Source organism: Scardinius erythrophthalmus (genome assembly GCF_964197995.2).
Source record: "Scardinius erythrophthalmus genome assembly, contig: HAP1_SCAFFOLD_718, whole genome shotgun sequence".
Lineage (NCBI taxonomy): Eukaryota > Metazoa > Chordata > Actinopteri > Cypriniformes > Leuciscidae > Scardinius > Scardinius erythrophthalmus.
Genome location: NW_028295903.1, coordinates 1 through 18068, shown reverse-complemented (window position 1 = coordinate 18068; position 18068 = coordinate 1). Strand labels below are relative to the sequence as shown.

The 18068-nt window shown below is 37.3% G+C and overlaps 3 protein-coding genes across 4 annotated transcripts; all 3 read left to right on the top strand.

The window, feature by feature from the left end:
• Positions 1 to 4201: 4201 nt before the first annotated feature.
• Positions 4202 to 11446, top strand: LOC308686740 (choline kinase alpha-like). 2 transcript variants are annotated; one of them, XM_081395174.1, is made up of 11 exons: positions 4202 to 4906; positions 5144 to 5252; positions 5411 to 5524; positions 5714 to 5847; positions 6912 to 7016; positions 7732 to 7790; positions 7932 to 8016; positions 8115 to 8223; positions 9139 to 9233; positions 9384 to 9465; positions 9872 to 11446. In XM_081395174.1, exons 1-11 carry the CDS (start codon positions 4494 to 4496, stop codon positions 9926 to 9928), a joined length of 1362 nt encoding a protein of 453 aa, XP_081251300.1. In that variant the 5' UTR covers positions 4202 to 4493; the 3' UTR covers positions 9929 to 11446. The 2 variants fall into 2 exon arrangements, with proteins under 2 accessions (XP_081251300.1, XP_081251301.1); XM_081395175.1 differs by having other exon boundaries at positions 4603 to 4901.
• A 445-nt stretch (positions 11447 to 11891) lies between these two features.
• Positions 11892 to 14477, top strand: LOC308686741 (uncharacterized protein). The gene is made up of 4 exons (XM_081395176.1): positions 11892 to 12405; positions 12494 to 13219; positions 13537 to 13837; positions 13949 to 14477. Exons 1-4 carry the CDS (start codon positions 12139 to 12141, stop codon positions 14290 to 14292), a joined length of 1638 nt encoding a protein of 545 aa, XP_081251302.1. The 5' UTR covers positions 11892 to 12138; the 3' UTR covers positions 14293 to 14477.
• A 272-nt stretch (positions 14478 to 14749) lies between these two features.
• LOC308686739 (carnitine O-palmitoyltransferase 1, liver isoform-like) lies at positions 14750 to 17932 on the top strand (the record flags this gene model as incomplete). Its single annotated transcript, XM_081395173.1, has 5 exons — positions 14750 to 15468; positions 16548 to 16709; positions 17051 to 17190; positions 17578 to 17749; positions 17831 to 17932. Coding segments are annotated over exons 2-5 (555 nt in total), but the record flags the coding sequence as incomplete, so codon positions are not given.
• Between the last annotated feature and the right edge of the window lie 136 nt (positions 17933 to 18068).

Below are 18068 nucleotides of genomic sequence, written 5' to 3'. Positions count from 1 at the left end.
CCTTCAGAAGAAGAACTTTGACTGTCATTGTAATGACAGAAACGAGCAGGAAAAACAGGTCAACATTCTATTTCCTAGGAAGAAAAAAAGACTTTGGGAGTTTGAATAACATAAGGATAACTTAGTTTACTTGTACTGGTTCTCTGAATTTTGGGGCCTTCACAGATGCAGATAATACATTTTTTGGCTCTTGTAGAAATAACAGTGGGATAATTTGTTAATTCTTCTGGACACTGCTATTTGTCTCATTGTTCAGAATGACACCACTGGAAAAAGGACGTGAATGTATCCTGAAAGCACTTGCCGTTAACTGGATGAGGGCCCCTCAAACCTTGTGAAAGGAGTGCATGGTACATTTTTTACATTATTATTTACTATAAAAACTATTGTATGTTTCTCTAAAACCGCAACTCCCCCTTTCACACCTGATCTGTTGTTAATTGTTTCTTTTTGTATTTGACTTTTTTAGGATGTTGAACATGATGGAACCCTAACCTCGATTTGCAAGACCAGGAATCTATGTGGTCAGACATGAGAAGGGGCAGAGGCTACAGATCCTAACAAAGATCTTGGCATCATGATTTAAGGCATCTAAATACAGGAAAACTTGAACAATGTGTGTTCTTCGATGCTTGGTCTTATTTACGCCTGAAAAATAAACTCCTGTAATCTGAGGTCAGGACCATTTCTCCTTTTTCCATAACGTTGAACTGGCTGTTACAGTAGGCTATTCAATATCAACCATGTTACTATACGTTCAGTAAAACACCGAAATCAATAGCAAGTAAAAAGGATGTTTATTGATAATCAAGTCGGCAGAATAGTCATGAGTGGCCAGGTGATGCAAGTGCCCGGGAATAGTAGCTCTTGGCAGCGCAGGGACACCGATGAACAACCCGATCCTCCGTGTGGTAGAAAGTATAATGAATGTCCAACACGATCTCCGAAGCCGACTCAGGAACTAGAAGATAATCCTCCGTGGAAGAAGGCAGAACATGCCGAAAACGTGCCGAATTTCGACCCCTGCCAAATTATTTCCCCCCTAGTATTGGTAGGTTTAGGATTAGTTATGGGGGAGGGGTTAGGATTAGGCAATCAGGTAGCCTTGCTGACTTCAACGAGGGGGGTAATAATTTGGCAGGGGGTCGAAACTCGGCATAACACCTGTTCTGGTCCACATAATCCAGGGTGCAAACACGGGGACCTCGGAGACATCCACAACGATCTGACAAACACAAGACGAAAACTGTGAGTATAAATAGGCGCCGCTGATAAGATGCCGCTGGTCAGCAGAAGTGATCAGCGACCATGCCCATACGCACACACACAACACACAGTGCGAGAAAGAGTCAGTGAATTCAAGAACGGTGACAGACACATATTGAACTAAAATAATGCTATAAACATTAACTAAACAGAATATGATGTAACACACCAATGTAAAATACATAGTCTTTAATAAATAAACATACACTCAAAAAAATGCTGGGTTGTTTCTGTAAACACATTGTTGGGTTGATTGTGCTGGGTCAAAATATTGGGTTGTTTGGGGTACTGTAAACACATTATTGGGTTGCTCATGCTGGGTCAAATGAGTTGTAAGGGGGTTATTTACAAATAAACAGTTGGTTGGGTTATTTTGACCCAGCAACTGGTTTATTCTTTGCGGAACTTTCTGGATCTTCACTTCAGACTCGAGGAGCACGCCACACGGGAGCAGGCAGTGTTTTATGGTAAGTTAATAATGTTTACCTATATTTTTAAAAAGTTGTGGTAACTGCAAGCTAATTTCACTGTTCAACATACAGTCTTTGATATGGAAGTAAGAGGGGTAACGTATTTATTCTGTGAAACCTAAATAGCCACAGCTAAGTTAGCCGGTTAGATTTGTTGACAAAATTCCGCATCGTTAAATCCTTAATTGTAAACCAGCTAGGCCTATGTCAGCAGCCTTTTTAAAATATGCAGTTTAAATTGTAAATTCATCACGTAATTATCGCATTCATTGTGGACGTTGTGTATTTAAAAGTGAGGAAAGCGTTTTGAATGAAATCCATACAAGCGCGGTATAATTTTAGTCCCTCACAGGGCTTGCACGTAAAATTGCGGGAAAAGACAGAGAAATGAGACGCAGTCTCGAAGCTATATCTACTAGGCCTAGCTAGTGAGTTGTGTGTGGAAAGTGTGCTGGTAGATTGTAGAAATACTCGTCAGAAGAAGCGACTGGGGTAAGTTCCAACATTTTCCTCCTGCGTGTGTCTTCTGTAATGTCTGTCGGGATCGTTCAGAAAAAAAATGAACTGAGGAATAACATCACGATACGCGCCGTCACATTGTGATCTGGTTAGTATAGTGTAAGGAATTTCAGCCTGGTTTGTCAATGGACAGGCGCCAGTTTTGAGAAGAAAATTATTAAGAATGATCGTCAATATTTAAAACTTAAAAAATGTAGACTTACATGATAACCTGCCATGCATGTCATCTTTCATTTTATTGTGTAACATTATCTAAGCGTGACGATCATCAGCTCTGCCAGTCAGGAGATTAACGAGGAGCTTTGTTGGTTTTAATGTTAAAGAAAGACACTATCAACATTAGGCTACAGTAATATTTTTACTTTTATTGCCTAAATGTTGAAAATATTAGTCCAAAGTACTCTTTTATTACTATAATTCAGTTTGCAAATAATGAATTTAAATAGACATTTTGTTTGTTTGCCACATTTAGTCATATTTGGTAATGTTTGCAATAACATTTTTTTGATACTTCCACAAAAAAAAGCTTAACTTGCATGTTAGTTATATTGCAACACTCTAAGTGATTGTGTGTAATCAACAGGTGGGGACCAACGTGGTTGAATATTCACAAAATGAGATGACTGGAGCATTGCTGCATATTCTGTGCCTCAAGGATGAGACGAGGGGGACATGTCAGACCTTTGCCATTGTTCCAGGCCACGCCATCGAGACCGAGTCTTTGCTGAAGGCTGTTCATCTTTGTTTCAAAGCTTTTTTTGTTTTTGATGTTAAATACACTCCCGCCTGGGAGTTTCTCCAGCATGCCATATATCAAATTAATGGAAAGAGTCCTCCTCTGTACAATTTGAGGACAACAGTTGTTTCAGGCCCACATGATATTTAGTCGCATTTTAAATGTTTGTTGCTGTTCTTAATAAATTAACACATCTTAATAAATGAATTCGTAATCGTATAAGTTCAAATGAGTTGCTTAATGACTTTTAAAGGTGCATTGTGAAATATTTACGAGGATCTGTTGACAGAAATGTAATATCATATAGGCATACATAACTATGTTTTTAGTGGTGTATAAAGACCTTACTTAATGAACGTTATGTTTTTATTACCTTAGAAGTATACATTGTATAATTGTAATAATTGTATACAAAAAATTATTAAAGATATGTATTAAAAATGTAAAAAATTAAAAATTAAACGAGATTTAAATCAAATTTACAGTGGTCTCTCTGGTTTATTGTATTACAGAGACAATAATTATTTTATATTCGTAATATAACAAATATTTGTTACTAATTCTATTAAGGCAATGAGACACGAAATAACCCAGCATATAAGTAGGACTTAACCCAGCAAGAGGGTTAATTCCACCCACTGGTTGGGTCAAATGAATGACCCAGAAATATGGGTTAAATGGTAAAACCCAGCACTTGGGTCAAACCAACCCAGCGTGTGTTCTGTCCAATAGTGACCCAGCCGTGTGGTTAAGGTTGGGTTATTTTTTAACCCAGCAGTTTTTAGAGTGTAACCTAGATAAATATTCTAGAAAAGAATATTCGTTTTTAAATAAAATGTAAGCAAATATAATGGTAGCAAAAATAATATAATTTTCAGGCGTAGCCTACTTCTAAAAAAACACTTCTTCGGATAGCCTACTTAAAGTGAAATCACATAAAGGCTATATTACAAATATTATTTTTATTGTATATAGTCCAGTTACTTTAGTTAACTAATTATTAGATTTTACTGTAACATTGTACTTTTCAACATTTAATATATTGTGCTTTTTTGTACTGTGTGTTAAATTAACTACACTTCCCACTTATTGTAGTTGTGTGTTAGAACTGACCATTCAGCGCCCTGGCTTTAAGGGGGCGGTACTTAGAAATGGGTCGCGTGCCGCAGTATCCAAATCTGATTGGTTAAAAAAAATGTCAATCTTCTAAAGTCTCTCTGCATTCTGCAATGTCTACGCTAACGGCTGACTTCAGAAGGAAGTAGTGGAAGTTATAGTGCGGAGATATTTAATTAACAGCCTTTACAGTTTGTTACTACGTCTGTGTAGTTAATGTAACATTTAAGGAATGGTAAAGTGGAAAAATAGCTATTGATTTTTCTGATATTTTTAATCCAACGGCTGTTTCTCTCGCCGTAAACGCAGTTCTGATATCGCGAGCGATTATATGTTTCATTGTGCGCTCGTGACAGTGGTGCATGTGCATTTATCAAGCTCAATGAATGCTGCTTCTGGGGCGGTTCGGTGTCCTTGGTTATAACGTTAGCGGTTCGGTTCTCTCACTCTCTTTAAGGAGCATTGGGTTTCTAGCACGTAAGACTATGAATTCGGGCCAAAAAGTGAAATGCATGAGTGATGGTGCTGGCAATGTAGGCAGATGCGTTAAAGATGACGCGGATTCGGACAGACCTGCTGGCGCAGACTTTCTGATGGTGGCCGAAGAGAGACATCCGAGAACCGGCAGTCCGCGCGGCACTAACGGGGATGATGACTCTGAAGCGGAGTCACACATGGACGGGCGTAACGTGGATGTGGACCCGGATACTAAAAGGAGGGCGTTCACCTGGTGCCGAGACTTTCTGTCCGGGTCTTGGAAGGCTATATCAGAACATGACTTTCGGATCAAAATAGTAAGGTAATAAACCTGTTATGAAAGTTCATATAGCCTAAGTATTTAAGATTCTAAATAATCATATGTCCTAAGCAAGAGCATTTCATATTTACCCTTGCCTATATTTATAATACATATGTGTATTATCTTTTGATCCATGAAATCAGTAGTGATCCACTATTTATTCTTATTAAATATCGACCTTATATAAACTGTGTGAATAGGAATAAAGTATGATACTGCTTTTGTTTGTGCCTGCAGTGGAGGACTCAGTAACCTGCTGTATATGTGCAGTTTACCAAACGATGTTCAGCCTGCCGGGACTGAACCTGGAAGAGTTCTGCTCCGGATCTATGGGGCCATTCTGCAGGTGGGCCACCCTGATCACATTCAGTAGACCAAAAATACAGTTGCAAAAGCAAGCTGATAGGAGTCTATATCTTAGGGAAGATCTTTATTGCCCAATGTTGTCGATTCACTCTTATATAACTAATGGATATCTAATTAATTGTTCATATGCACACACAGGGAGTGGATTCTCTTGTTTTGGAAAGTGTGATGTTTGCCATTTTAGCAGAGAGAGAGTTGGGCCCACGGCTCTATGGCATTTTCCCAGAAGGCCGTCTTGAGCAGTACTTGCCTGTGAGTCTTACACCAAAATCCCAGATCCTACATGCATGTTTTAAAATGAATCTTTAAACACAGCAACTCTTGAATAATGCAGTCATTCTATGGAGTGATTTTCAAACCTTAATCATAGATCAAACATTTTACATTCTACATATTTCTGCATTGTAAGAGTGATAAGTCAGATCTGCTTCTTTTCCACAGAGTGATCGTTTGCGTACGGAGCAGTTGGGGTTCCCAGAGATCTCAGCTGAAATAGCCAGTAAGGTGGCACGATTCCACGGCATGGAGATGCCATTCAACAAGGAACCCAAATGGCTGTTTGGAACCATTGACAGGTAAAAGTCTTAAGGCCTGGTGTACTTAATTTTCCGCATTCCGCTCCAAGTATACTCCTTTGGCCGTGAGCGCAGAGAGACACATTCAGCACTGTCTAGTGCACTTTGTTTTCACGCGCTCAAGCTTAACTATCTGTTTGGCTGATTCGGGAAAGATGTTTTAAACAGACACATTTTGTTGAAATTTTAACACTGAAAATGAACACTTTAAATTCTTAGTTTACCTGAAGAATAACAAAAAAATGCCCTAGAAAATTTAATTAAGCTAATGGAAGAAATTTGTCTTAAAGGGCTCTGTTTAAGTTTTGGTTCTTTAAAACCTGCCTTCCACAAAGCATTGACTTCTTTGATTGGTCAGCCAGACACAGTCTGTTGTAATTGTTATAGCAGTAACATATAATCATAAAAGTTCAAGCCCAAGTCACCTTTGCAAGCAAATACTTTATTTTAGGTATTTTTAGGTAATTCTTTATTTTAAATAAATACTGTAACATTTCAGATGTGATATTATGACTGTCATTTCTCTACATCACAGTGAAAACTGAATGTCCATATAACACACTGACCTGCTTCAAACTGCATGGGTTGTTAGAAAAATGGTGAAAACACAACAAAAGGTTGTGGTTGTACTGCTGAGGAATAGTGTCATAAATTTATTTTAACCACTGATTCTTTAATTCCTTTGCCTTTTAGAAGTCCATGTGATGATGTTTTGCCCTCGTAGTGAACATTTTTTTCTTTTCTTGGCATAGTGATAAACTATTCCTGGCCTTATAACTACCTTTGTTTGAGGGCGAGCCAAAGCAGGCAAGCGCATTCAATTGCGTTACATAGTGACGTCACCACGTTATGGAAATAATAGCAGACTATTATAATTGTTTAACTGCTATATTACACACTAAAGGAAAGGTAAAAATGAAAAAAAAAAAGCATAATATTTTACAAATTATGTTTAAATTAAACAGATTGTGGTTTATTATGTTTGCTGTGTACTGTATGTTTAAATTGGCATCAGTTTTAAATGACTGTTTATGTTAAATTATTGTTTTTGTCCCTCTGAACAGGTACATGGAGCAAGTTAAAACAATACAATTTGTGCGTGAAGCTCACATTAAGAAATTTAAAAAGCTGATGAAGTATGATCTTCCTGCAGAACTGGAGAGTCTGAGGTAAGAAATATGACATGTGAATAGAAAGAGCAGAGAGGTTGAATGAAAAGCATTTTGTGATATTAAACTTCCAGTTAACAGTAAACGTTCAAAGTCATTGAATGCATGAAGCAGCTAAAAGTTTTCCGTTCTAAAAGTTTGAATTTCTTATTATTATCAATGTTGAAAACAGCCATTCTGCTTAATATGTTTGTGGAAACATTTATAATAAAAAATCTGGATTTTTAGTGAATAGAGAGTTCAAAAGAACAGCATTTATTTGAAATGGAAATCTTTTGTATAATTATAAATATCTTTACTATCACTTTTGATCAATTAAATGCATCCTTGCTGAACAAAAGTATTAATTTCTTTCAAAGAAAAAAAAAAAACGTACTGACCCCAAACATTTGAACGGCTTTGTTGTATGCCAGCACCCTTAGCCCAGTTCCAGGCATCACTGATTAGGCACTCTTACAGGAAGCTGCATTCTGTGCATACTCAGCTTGCTTTGTCAATCACACACACACGCACACTTGATTGTGTAACTTTTATCTGAATGAAATGCTTACCTACTGCTCTGTATGTGTGTGTGTGTGTGTGTGTTCCTGCCCATTGCTGCACATTTTGTTCAATGGGCTTTTAAACACCGAAAACAATCATTTTAAAAGCAGGTTTATAAGAGCAATGTGAAAAAATAGCACTTAATCATGTGCCGTCTCTCTCTCTCTGTCAGGTCACTGCTGGCAGCTACTCCCTCTCCTGTTGTGTTCTGCCATAATGATGTACAGGAAGGTAAAAGATCACACATTTGCATTCATACACGCATACTAGTGTTTAATCTGGTAATCTGATACGGGTCTATCAGTCACTGTTACGCTGTACCATTATGTAACATCTGCCCTTTCACCTATAAAATCATACTCTGTTTTTCAGGGAATATCCTCATGCTGGATGGGCGAGAGAATTCATCTGACAAACTAATGCTTATTGATTTTGAATACAGCAGCTATAACTACAGGTAAATCTACCATATATAGCACACATCTGCATACTACTTTATAGTTTATGATAAATGCAGCTCTAAAGAACTCTGATTTTGATCTGTTCTGAGTGCAGAGGCTTTGATTTTGGGAATCATTTCTGTGAATGGATATATGACTACACATATGACCAGTGGCCCTTCTTCAAGGCAAAGGTTGAGAATTACCCTGACAGACAACAGCAGGTGAGTCACTAACTGCCCACCCACACGTTACAGCCTAATCATTATTTGTCTTGATATTACAAAAGATTAGACGAGCAAAAAACACAAAAAAGGTTGACTTGTAGACTGACAAGCTGTCAGCTGAAAAACAAAATTACAATTTCATTTTCATTTTCTTTAGATGTTGCGTACAATCACTCCAAAGCATCTATACGAGTAGTAAAAGTAAAATTAAGAACATTATAAAATAACTAGGTACAGCATTTAAAAAAAAAAAAACATGCTTTGTATCAAGCATTTTGATTAAAGGAAAAGATGAAGAAACATGAGTTAAATGTTAATTGTTATATTCACTTAATTGTGAATAAAAGTTGTGAATGTAATGTTATCCAGTATATTAAGGAATAATTTATGGGGACATAAAAGTGTAAAAAAAAAAAAAAACTGAAACCTTAGAATGATTCTATGCCAGATTTATTGTTGTTGTTTTTTTTCCGCTGTTTTTGTTGCACACACAGTACAGCATCATCACAAATTATATAATTGACATTATTTTGCTGCTTGATATTTGTCCATCTTTGTCAAGTAGTTGTAAGAAATCATTTGTGTTGGACATGATTTGGATATTATTTTGTGACTCTACCATCTAGTGGAATGTTTTGGAACTGATGTGACATAAAAAGTGTGTCAAAGGTTATCACAATAACTTTTACATGCAGAGGTCAGCAGCCTGACTCGCACAATATTAATATTTAACAGCATAATATTTAATTGTCCAAGATTTTAATCCTGACTCAAAGTCATTCGAAATTAGGTAAATTGTGTCATGAAGCAGGGGACAATGTCAATCCTTTTAAAATATCTGTAACACAATAAAAAATAAATAAAATAAAAGATATTCCTATAGATAGTATTTTAAGAGTCTTTGTTTTTCAGTTACATTTTATCAGACACTATCTGTCAGAAAGAGGAGGAACTGCACCTGCAGACCAAGCCAGGATAGAGGAGGACATGATCATTGAGGCGAACCGGTATGAAACGCATTTACTATCAAACTTTTATTGACATAACCTGGAAAGAACATCACTGTGTACTGTTTGATGAATTTTCCCCTCCACCTAGTAACCTTTCTATCTGGTTGTCTTCCAATCTCTCAAAAACAATCACACGCGCACAAACAGGTTTGCCCTTGCGTCTCATTTCCTCTGGGGTCTGTGGTCCATTATTCAAGCCAAGATCTCCAAAATCGAGTTTGGATACATGGTAAAATATACAAACTGTATCACAACACACAGGTTATAAACCTCATAAACATTTTTCTAATCCTTGTACAATCCTTGATTTATTTAGGACTGTCAGTGTATTTAAATTGTAATGGAATTGCTTGATGCCCTAACTGATCACGTTAATTGCATTATCAGTGGTGACCAGTACATCACCTGAAAATATAAATATTCACTTATAATTCATTTTAAGATTGTAGTTCATGTACCGTAAATGGATAAGTAATCCTTGATTCTGAGAGCTCAAACAGCATCATAGTTATGTATACAGTAAACATAGCAGTGTGTACAGAACAAATCCCCTCTGTTTGTCACTGATCTGAAGCCATGTGAAACTTCACCTCATTTCTGTCTCTATCTCTTTCTGTTTCTGTTTTTCTCTAAAGGACTACGCACAGCACAGGTTTGACACATACTTCAAACAGAAGAAGCTCATTTCCTAAATGGCACTCACAGAGTGTGCTTCAGGATATCATTTTGCATCACCTACTGTTTAGGTATTGATTTATTTTTTTCAACCATTCAAGGAAGGGCACAGTACAAAACGATTAAGACTGTTAAAGAACGGTTAAACCTGGGGAACATACTAATTATTATATTATGAAAAAGTCCAAAGATATCCTGCCTTAAACTCATTTTGTAGGGCTTTATAGTTGTTTGGTCCCTTCCAAAAATATGAAGTTACAAATGATCTGCAACTTATTGGAAAAAAATGGTTTGATTAAATCCTAGATATAATTCATTCACTGTTGGTGCCACTTCATTATACAAGGCAAACTGTAAATTCATTTGGTCAGTTTATTTATAATCTAGCTGCATTTTTAATATATTTTATGTGTTTACATTTTATCTAACATATGTGGTCAACATTATCTATTAAGAATCAATCTGTCCATCATTAATACTGTGTAAACTACAGGGTCCAAATTATGTCTGTGTCCTCGTCTCATATTGTTTGTCCTGTCATCTTAAGAAACGGTTTAGTAGCTTGTTTATTTTTCCTCCTCCAGAATTTAAAAATATTACAAAATGATGTTGCATCCTTATTTATATACTGTGAAATACATTGCACATCTTTTTTTAAGCAAGCTCAGGAGTCCATGATAATTTCTGAATGTCACATAAGCTGGCTGCTACTGCTTCTTTGTCATGATTTTGAATGGCTGTATTTCATATAACAATTTCAGCTAATAATAATAATAATTGGAAATAATTGTTTTGAGCTCTGCTTTTTTGTTTTACTTTTAATTGTCACTTTTTAATTGTTAAATCTCTGCTTTTCCATATTAATATGTAGCAATAGCTATACAACCATCTTGTATACATTTCTGAACTGCACTTTAAGGAATAAGGAAGTGTAAGTACTAAACTGACAAATGCCGTTGTCATGTTTCTAAACACAAAGTTCTTGTAACTGTTGATGTGTTTTTCTGTTTTAATTGTTTTATGCCTATTTATGATTTACATGTCCAAAGCAAGTATACTTTGTTCAGTTCAACCAAATGGGAAATTTATCTCTGTTTGAGTCTTCAATCAAAAATTGGTGGCAGAGAAACAACACAAATGCAGTATAGTACTATTATACAGTGAATTGGAGGGATCATCATCATCGTAATAGCTTTGTTAGAATCATATTGGGAGTGTTTATATGGACACACTTATGCTGTTGTTTTTGTCATTGTCCATAAATTAATTTATCTGTATCATTTTCACTTATGTAGTAAACTTATGCAAACATCGAGGGACCATGAGAGTATTGGGCTTGGCCACTTTCACATGCTCCTTATATCATTGTTAATATTGAATCTGTAATTTGTAATATTGAGTTGAGAAGCAATAGCACTGTAAGAACAAATGTTTAATTCTACAATTGCTTTGGCTAATCTAAGTTACATTTTAGACTTGTCTCTCTATTTCTGTTTGTTCCTTCGCACTGCAGTTATCCATACATTTTTCTCATTAAAAAAAAAACATGCAGACATTGGTGTGATTGTCGTATTCAAAATTGGTGGCGGTATCTTAAAGGTTAAAAGATCAGAGCTGTTAGCATAAGGGTTATGGATACAATTTCAAGTACTGGTGAGCAATGAATTGTAGAGATGTTTTGGATTTGTTAATGTCTGCCATAATATGTCATATCTTTCATACAATATATTGATAAAAAAAAATGCACTATTCAAAATACATATACACTATATACAACTTTGAGAAATGTACCAGTAAAAAAAAAAACTGCGTTTTAATAAAAAAACATGAATATATACTGTACATTCTATTGTAATCAAGCATCAGCAGTTCCCAACATGGTTCAAGTGTTGTGTAATTCAGTAGACTGAACAGAGTGGCCCACCAGATTTTGTTTCCTGATCCAGCGATTCCTTAAAATAGCTCTACTGCTTTTGCTCTGGCACACGGGCGCCATATTGAGCCTTGAAGACAACCATGCATGTTCTACCAAAAAAAGCAGGCTGGATTTATCCTCCATCCACCATGGAATGACATGTCCTTGGCTGGGATTGTGAGTCATATTTTCTTTAGAATCATAGACTAGAATAGTTCCAAATACAATATTTTAATTCAAATTGCAGCTGAAGAGGTATACAAAATCTGTAAATCCTACAAATATCAAAGAGTATTCTACCTAAATGGGAACATGGCTAATCTATGGCAGATTATAGTTGTGGCCTTGATGTATTTTTGCACATGGATAAAAAGACGTTTAGAACAGATACAGAGGTTTTTGTGCTTCAAAAATAGTTTAAACTGGGTTCAGTTTGGACAAGCAGATTCTCATGTTGTTGAAGAGAAGTCTGATAACCTACTGTCAGATGTCTGGAGAACAAATCAAGACTACAGAACCTATCGGCACCAGAGCAACGGGCCAATGGTGATGGTGCAAACCAGCACACATACTTTCCATGTGAGTATCTACATAAGCAAACATAAACCACAGACTGTAAAAATCTTGGCCCACAAATGCAAGATGTCATGCTTCTTGGCACTTCCAGGTGGATCTGGAGAAGCTTGCAGATTGCAGTGAGTATTTCAAGGCTCTGTCCCACTCCTCCATGAGAGAGACATCTGAATGGCTGGTGCACCTTGAACATGTTCCCTCTCCAGTCTTCCACAACCTTCTAGAATTTTGCTTTCGACAGTGGTTTTGTGTTCCTGAAGATCTCCTTGGGGAACACCTACGGGTAAGCACATACCTGTTGGCTTCTGGGTTCACAGATCGTCTACTGATGGCCCTCTCTCAGGCCCTGACGGAGTGCACCTGCTTGGGCTATCTACAGCTGGCTGAGGAACTCTGCTGTGTGGAGCTCCAAGAGACTGTCCTAACCTACCTAAGCAAGTATCTGTTGGAGCTTCCACACCTGAGCAAGGGATTGGAACCACACCATAAAGTGGAGCTTCTCACATTAAGGTCAAAGGGAAGTCCACGCTTATGCTGCTTGAGAAAAGAGAACTTGACCTCAAGGAATGACCTGGAAACCGAGGCTGCTCGAAGTCTCTTTAGGCTTGAGGGAGACGGGGATGATGGGAAATGGAGTTCTCCCACAGATTTGCCTTTTTGTGCTGATAAGTGGTGCTTCACCACAGCGGTTCTCTATAATTACCTCTATCTCATAGGGGGTTATAGACACCGTGTAAAGAAGGGTTATGAATTCAAGATGGCTTCTTTCCGGTACAACCCTTTTACCAATCAATGGGTATCAACAGCTCCTCTGATTAAGGTATGAACTTTAGAACATTCGCGTTCCATAGGATACTCATCAAACTCATCTATAAGGTTTCAAGGTGGCTTAAGTAGTTGACCTGCTGAATTTCAAGCTGGTTAGGTCCAACAGACTAACTTTGACCAGCAACAAACCGGTTTACCATGTTCCAACTTTATATCTTAAAGATAGTATAGCGAAGCATGGGCAGATTTCTGTCTGGAACTGATTATCCTTAAAGATCTCATTCCCAAAACCCAAGTTTCACTTTTAAGTATCAGAAATACATGAATAAATGTCAAATTTCAAATGTGACTATCCATGATCCCTCTCAGCACAGGCGTCACTTCAGTGCAGCAGTGTGTGAAGGGAGAATCTTTGCTGTGGGCGGCTGGTATCTGGATTCCCTTGTGACTCCCGACTCCAGCACAAGTGTCTACACTGCTGTTGAGAGGTATGATCCATGGACGGACACCTGGGCATTCGTTTCCTCTCTCCCTCTGACGGACTTCCAGTTCAGTCTGTCTCTTTCCCATGATTCCCCACTCACAACCAGCCTGGGACACTGCGTCTATGTACTGGGGAACATCCAGAGAACCGGAGAGAAACTGGTGCTGCGCTACGATTCAAGACAAGGTACAACTGTAGCCTAGAGATTAAAGATAGGTTTGGAAACATTCAGGGTTCATCTATGAGCTGTTGCCAGTGAGATGCATTTAGAAAGTAGACTCTTTCTCTTCCTCTCAGATTGCTGGTGTGAACTGCTCCCCACTCTAACCCGCACCAATGCAGAGCTCCCCATCTTGCACTTCCTGGGTGCTAACAAAAGTCATTTGGTTGTAATTGGTGGGAACAATTCTAAAACCATGGTGACATCTTTCTGCGTGGACTCTCAGAAGTGGGGCCGTGTCAGGGCAATGGAAAAGACCACTTTAATCGGCCAGGGCACCATTCTGCATAACGAGGTCTACATGTCTGGGACGAAGGACAATTCTGTTGTTAAACTGAACCTGGATTCCCTGTCTCTCTGTCCTCTTCCTTCACTTCCTTTCTCTACCAGCTATGAGAGCATTTTCCACCTCTACATCTGACCTTAAAATTGCAATAATATATAACAACATTTCTCAAATTCACAAAATGTATCAACTTGTCTGAATGTTGAGAAAACCTGTTATTGTGGCATAACCTTTCTGTAATAATAACACATTTAGTGCTGCTTGCTAAGACAAGACCATTAGTTTTGTACATATTTTGGATTAAAGTTGTTCAGAATGTTTTTTTTTTGTTTTTTTTTTTGCATGTAAATTGTCCTTAACTGTTTATGCTGTGGACATAACAGCTCAACATTCCTCAAATCTTGCAGCTTGTTGAGGAGAGGCATGCCATTACTTTTCTAGGTAATCAAAATTATGATTTTCACTGGATAGTCAATAATCTGGGAAGAAGAAAAAAAACCTATAGATTTACATTTGAGGAACCAATGAGCATAGAAACTTTTGGGGTGGACTTGACTCAGAAAGCTACATTAAAATACACTAAAAACACTCAGAACACCTTAGCAATCACATTACAACAGCTGGCATCGTGGCAGCACAGGTTTCGGACAGGTAAGCACCATTCACTTTTCACAAAAGTACTTTACAAATGTACAGTGCTATTGTGAAAAAGTTCCTTTTCAATATTAAAGAAGCGTGCGTTTTAAATGCCTGACCTATTATATAACACATTCGCAAGCCTCATTTCATGGATATTTTACAAATACACATCCCTACATGTACATAAGGTCTCTCTCTGTCTCTGACTGTCGTCAGAGTGTTCTGGCATGCTGCCGTGGGATATTTCCAGCTGCACAAGATTTGGGCCTGAGATTGATAATATAGTGTGTACTTAGTGTACATCCACCAGTTTAACTCTGCCTCAGAGGATCCGGTTACACATACACAGAAGGAAAGAGAGCATTTATGCGGGCTATTAGTAACAGGTAGTTTAGAGCATACTAGAAGAAAGCAAACACTCACAGAAAACAGGCAACTCGCAAAATAAACGAAAACAGAGAGGGGGGGCGAGGAGAAAGTTTGAGTAGAAGAGGAGATAACTAGTCACTGAGCTACAGACTTCCAGAGTGCACGAGGAGTCGACTGAAGGGCACAAGAGTTAAGAACAGACTTCCATCGAGGACATTCCAGCCCTACTGAGAGACAATTGGATCTTTTTATCCACTGAATTTCATCTGACTCACACTGTTTTGCTGTCACATTGCATTGCAGGTAATGTAAATCCAGTATATTTCTTATTAAAACTTTAGAGACACTCTGAATCATTCTGTTTGATAATGCCTCAAACTGAGTTTTGTGTAGTTGTATCAGAGTCTGTCTAATTGTCTCTATAAAATATTACAGCTTTACTAGATTTTTGATCACTTCAAAGTTTGATTTGTTGTTTTGGTGATAACATAAATATTTTATATGTAGTAAATATTTAGGCACTGTTAAAAGTTAACTAAGGTACACCTTTTTAAACATGCTTTTTATTGTTATAATATGCTTGTGTTAAAAAATTACATATTGTTTATATTATCATATTATGTCTTGGACAAAATTTACTGTTCACAAAAATAGCAAAGTATTGGTTGAAAAGTTCTGTCAAATTTAATATCAAAACATATTTTTATAATATAACATGCTGCATATTCTATAAAAAAAATCTCATCTACTCAGTCATGCGTCAGATGTCACGTGTGTTTTGGCCAGTGTCACTGAAGCCCTCTCAGATGTCCTACTATGTTATTTCTGACTATTCAACTTTGCCCCACTTCTTCTGGCTGAAGTCATATGACATGGAAAAAGAAACATAAGCTTGACAGTGTCACAGCATAACTGAACTCTGTGACTTCACAGCGATACATGTCCTTTATAAGTTTCTATAGGTTCTAATAAACCCATTTTTGTCGTTTATCAGAATCTTTGAGGAAACTTATTAAAGGCACATTCTCCCTGTAGCAACATGAGGTGAAATGGCACAGTGGTGATGGATTTTAATAATTATCCAGTTCATAAATTCCCCTGCCAGGTTTCAACCTCAGGCCCTCAAGGACATACATTTATAATTTAATGAGTTTAAGAAGTTATTTTGAACTATTATTAAGTTATATGTTTGTTTCCACAGTGACTTACATCCTGAGGTCAAGTGTCACAGTGGTGATAATACATCGGTCACCCTTAGCTTAACCTTTCCCTTAGTAGCCCAGATCTTTCCACTAGACTACTACACCATCCGAGCTAAAATAGCACATAAACATTGCAGTGTTTGCAAAATATATTTGAATAGGGCCTGTCTTGTTCCTCAGGCTGTGCTTTAAGCCTGTATAATGGCAGAGGCTCATCAGGCGGTGGCATTTCAGTTTACCGTCACACCAGATGGCATCGACCTACAGTTGAGCCGTGAGGTGCTCAAACACATCTACATATCTGGAGTGACATCATGGAAGAAGCGTGCAATCCGCTTCAAGGTAAATCAATCAATCAATCAATCAATCAATCAATCAATCAATCAATCAATCAATCAATCAGTCAGTCAGTCAGTCAGTCAGTCAGTCAGTCAGTCAGTCAGTCAGTCAGTCAGTCAGTCAGTCAGTCAGTCAGTCAGTCAGTCAGTCAGTCAGTCAGTCAGTCTGTCTGTCTATCTATCTATCTATCTATCTATCTATCTATCTATCTATCTATCTATCTATCTATCTATCTATCTATCTATCTATCTATCTATCTATCTATCTATCTATCTATCTATCTATCTATCTATCTATCTATCTATCTATCTAATAAAAGTTATATTTTTCTTTGTCTCGAGTAGAACGGTGTTCTCACAGGTGTGTACCCCGCCAGTCCTTCCAGCTGGCTAATCGTAGTCATTGCGATTATGAGCACCATGTATGCCAGGATTGACCCATCCATGGGTATGATTGACAGGATCAAGACATCTCTACCAGTGAGGTAACATACTAACACATTTGTGGAAACTTCAGGTATGGTTATATATAAACACAGATGCATAAATCGAAGCCGCATGACTAAAGCAGCTTAAAGCAACAGTCATGAAGAAATACTTGCCCTGTGTAGATGGTACGCAAATGATCTTTTTGGTTTTGAATATAACATTTCCTGATGATGTGAAAGCATTTTGGTATTAGCAGTGTTTTACCAATGCACAATTTAATCAAATCAAATCTTGCTCCACAGAATGTTGTCTGATAAGGCTGAACAAAAACAGAATATTCATTAAATATACAGTATATATATATATATATATATATATATATATATATATATATATATATATATCTTAAAATGTACATTAATATTCCAAACTTTCCCTTGTAGTGAATTTATGACCGTTCAGACTCAGATGGTGTTGAGTGCCATCCTGTTTGCCACCGGCCTGTGGTTATCCTTCATCTTCCTTCTGCGGTACATCCTGAAAGCTCTCCTGTCCTATCATGGCTGGATCTTTGAGTCTCATGGCAAAATGAGCTTCTCTACTAAAGTCTGGCTGGTGCGTCTCTCATGACATAAAATTTAAATATAGTACAGTTTAAAAAGCGGTTCGATTAATTAATTATTCGGTCTGTTTTAGAGTCTTGTAAAGCTGTTGTCTGGTCGACGGCCGTTGCTCTACAGCTTTCAGGGATCTCTGCCCCATCTGCCAGTACCGAGCATTGAGGACACAATCAGCAGGGTAAAATATCATTAGATGTCATGAGTCTAGTAAATATAATGTTATCAAGAGTTAATGCTGGTTTTTACTTTTAACTTATGCTTATTTTAAATTAAATATATATATATCATTGTGCATAAATTAAACCAGTAAAACA

Excerpts from the sequence above, each read along its gene's own strand:
- LOC308686741 (XM_081395176.1), top strand. The coding sequence starts at position 12,139 with ATGGCTAATCTATGGCAGATTATAGTTGTGGCCTTGATGTATTTTTGC. Across the intron at positions 13,220-13,536 it reads CAACAGCTCCTCTGATTAAG|CACAGGCGTCACTTCAGTGC; the intron begins GTATGAACTTTA and ends GATCCCTCTCAG. Across the intron at positions 13,838-13,948 it reads GCGCTACGATTCAAGACAAG|ATTGCTGGTGTGAACTGCTC; the intron begins GTACAACTGTAG and ends TCTTCCTCTCAG.
- LOC308686740 (XM_081395174.1), top strand. The coding sequence starts at position 4,494 with ATGCTGCTTCTGGGGCGGTTCGGTGTCCTTGGTTATAACGTTAGCGGT. Across the intron at positions 4,907-5,143 it reads TTTCGGATCAAAATAGTAAG|TGGAGGACTCAGTAACCTGC; the intron begins GTAATAAACCTG and ends TTGTGCCTGCAG. Across the intron at positions 8,017-8,114 it reads TACAGCAGCTATAACTACAG|AGGCTTTGATTTTGGGAATC; the intron begins GTAAATCTACCA and ends TTCTGAGTGCAG.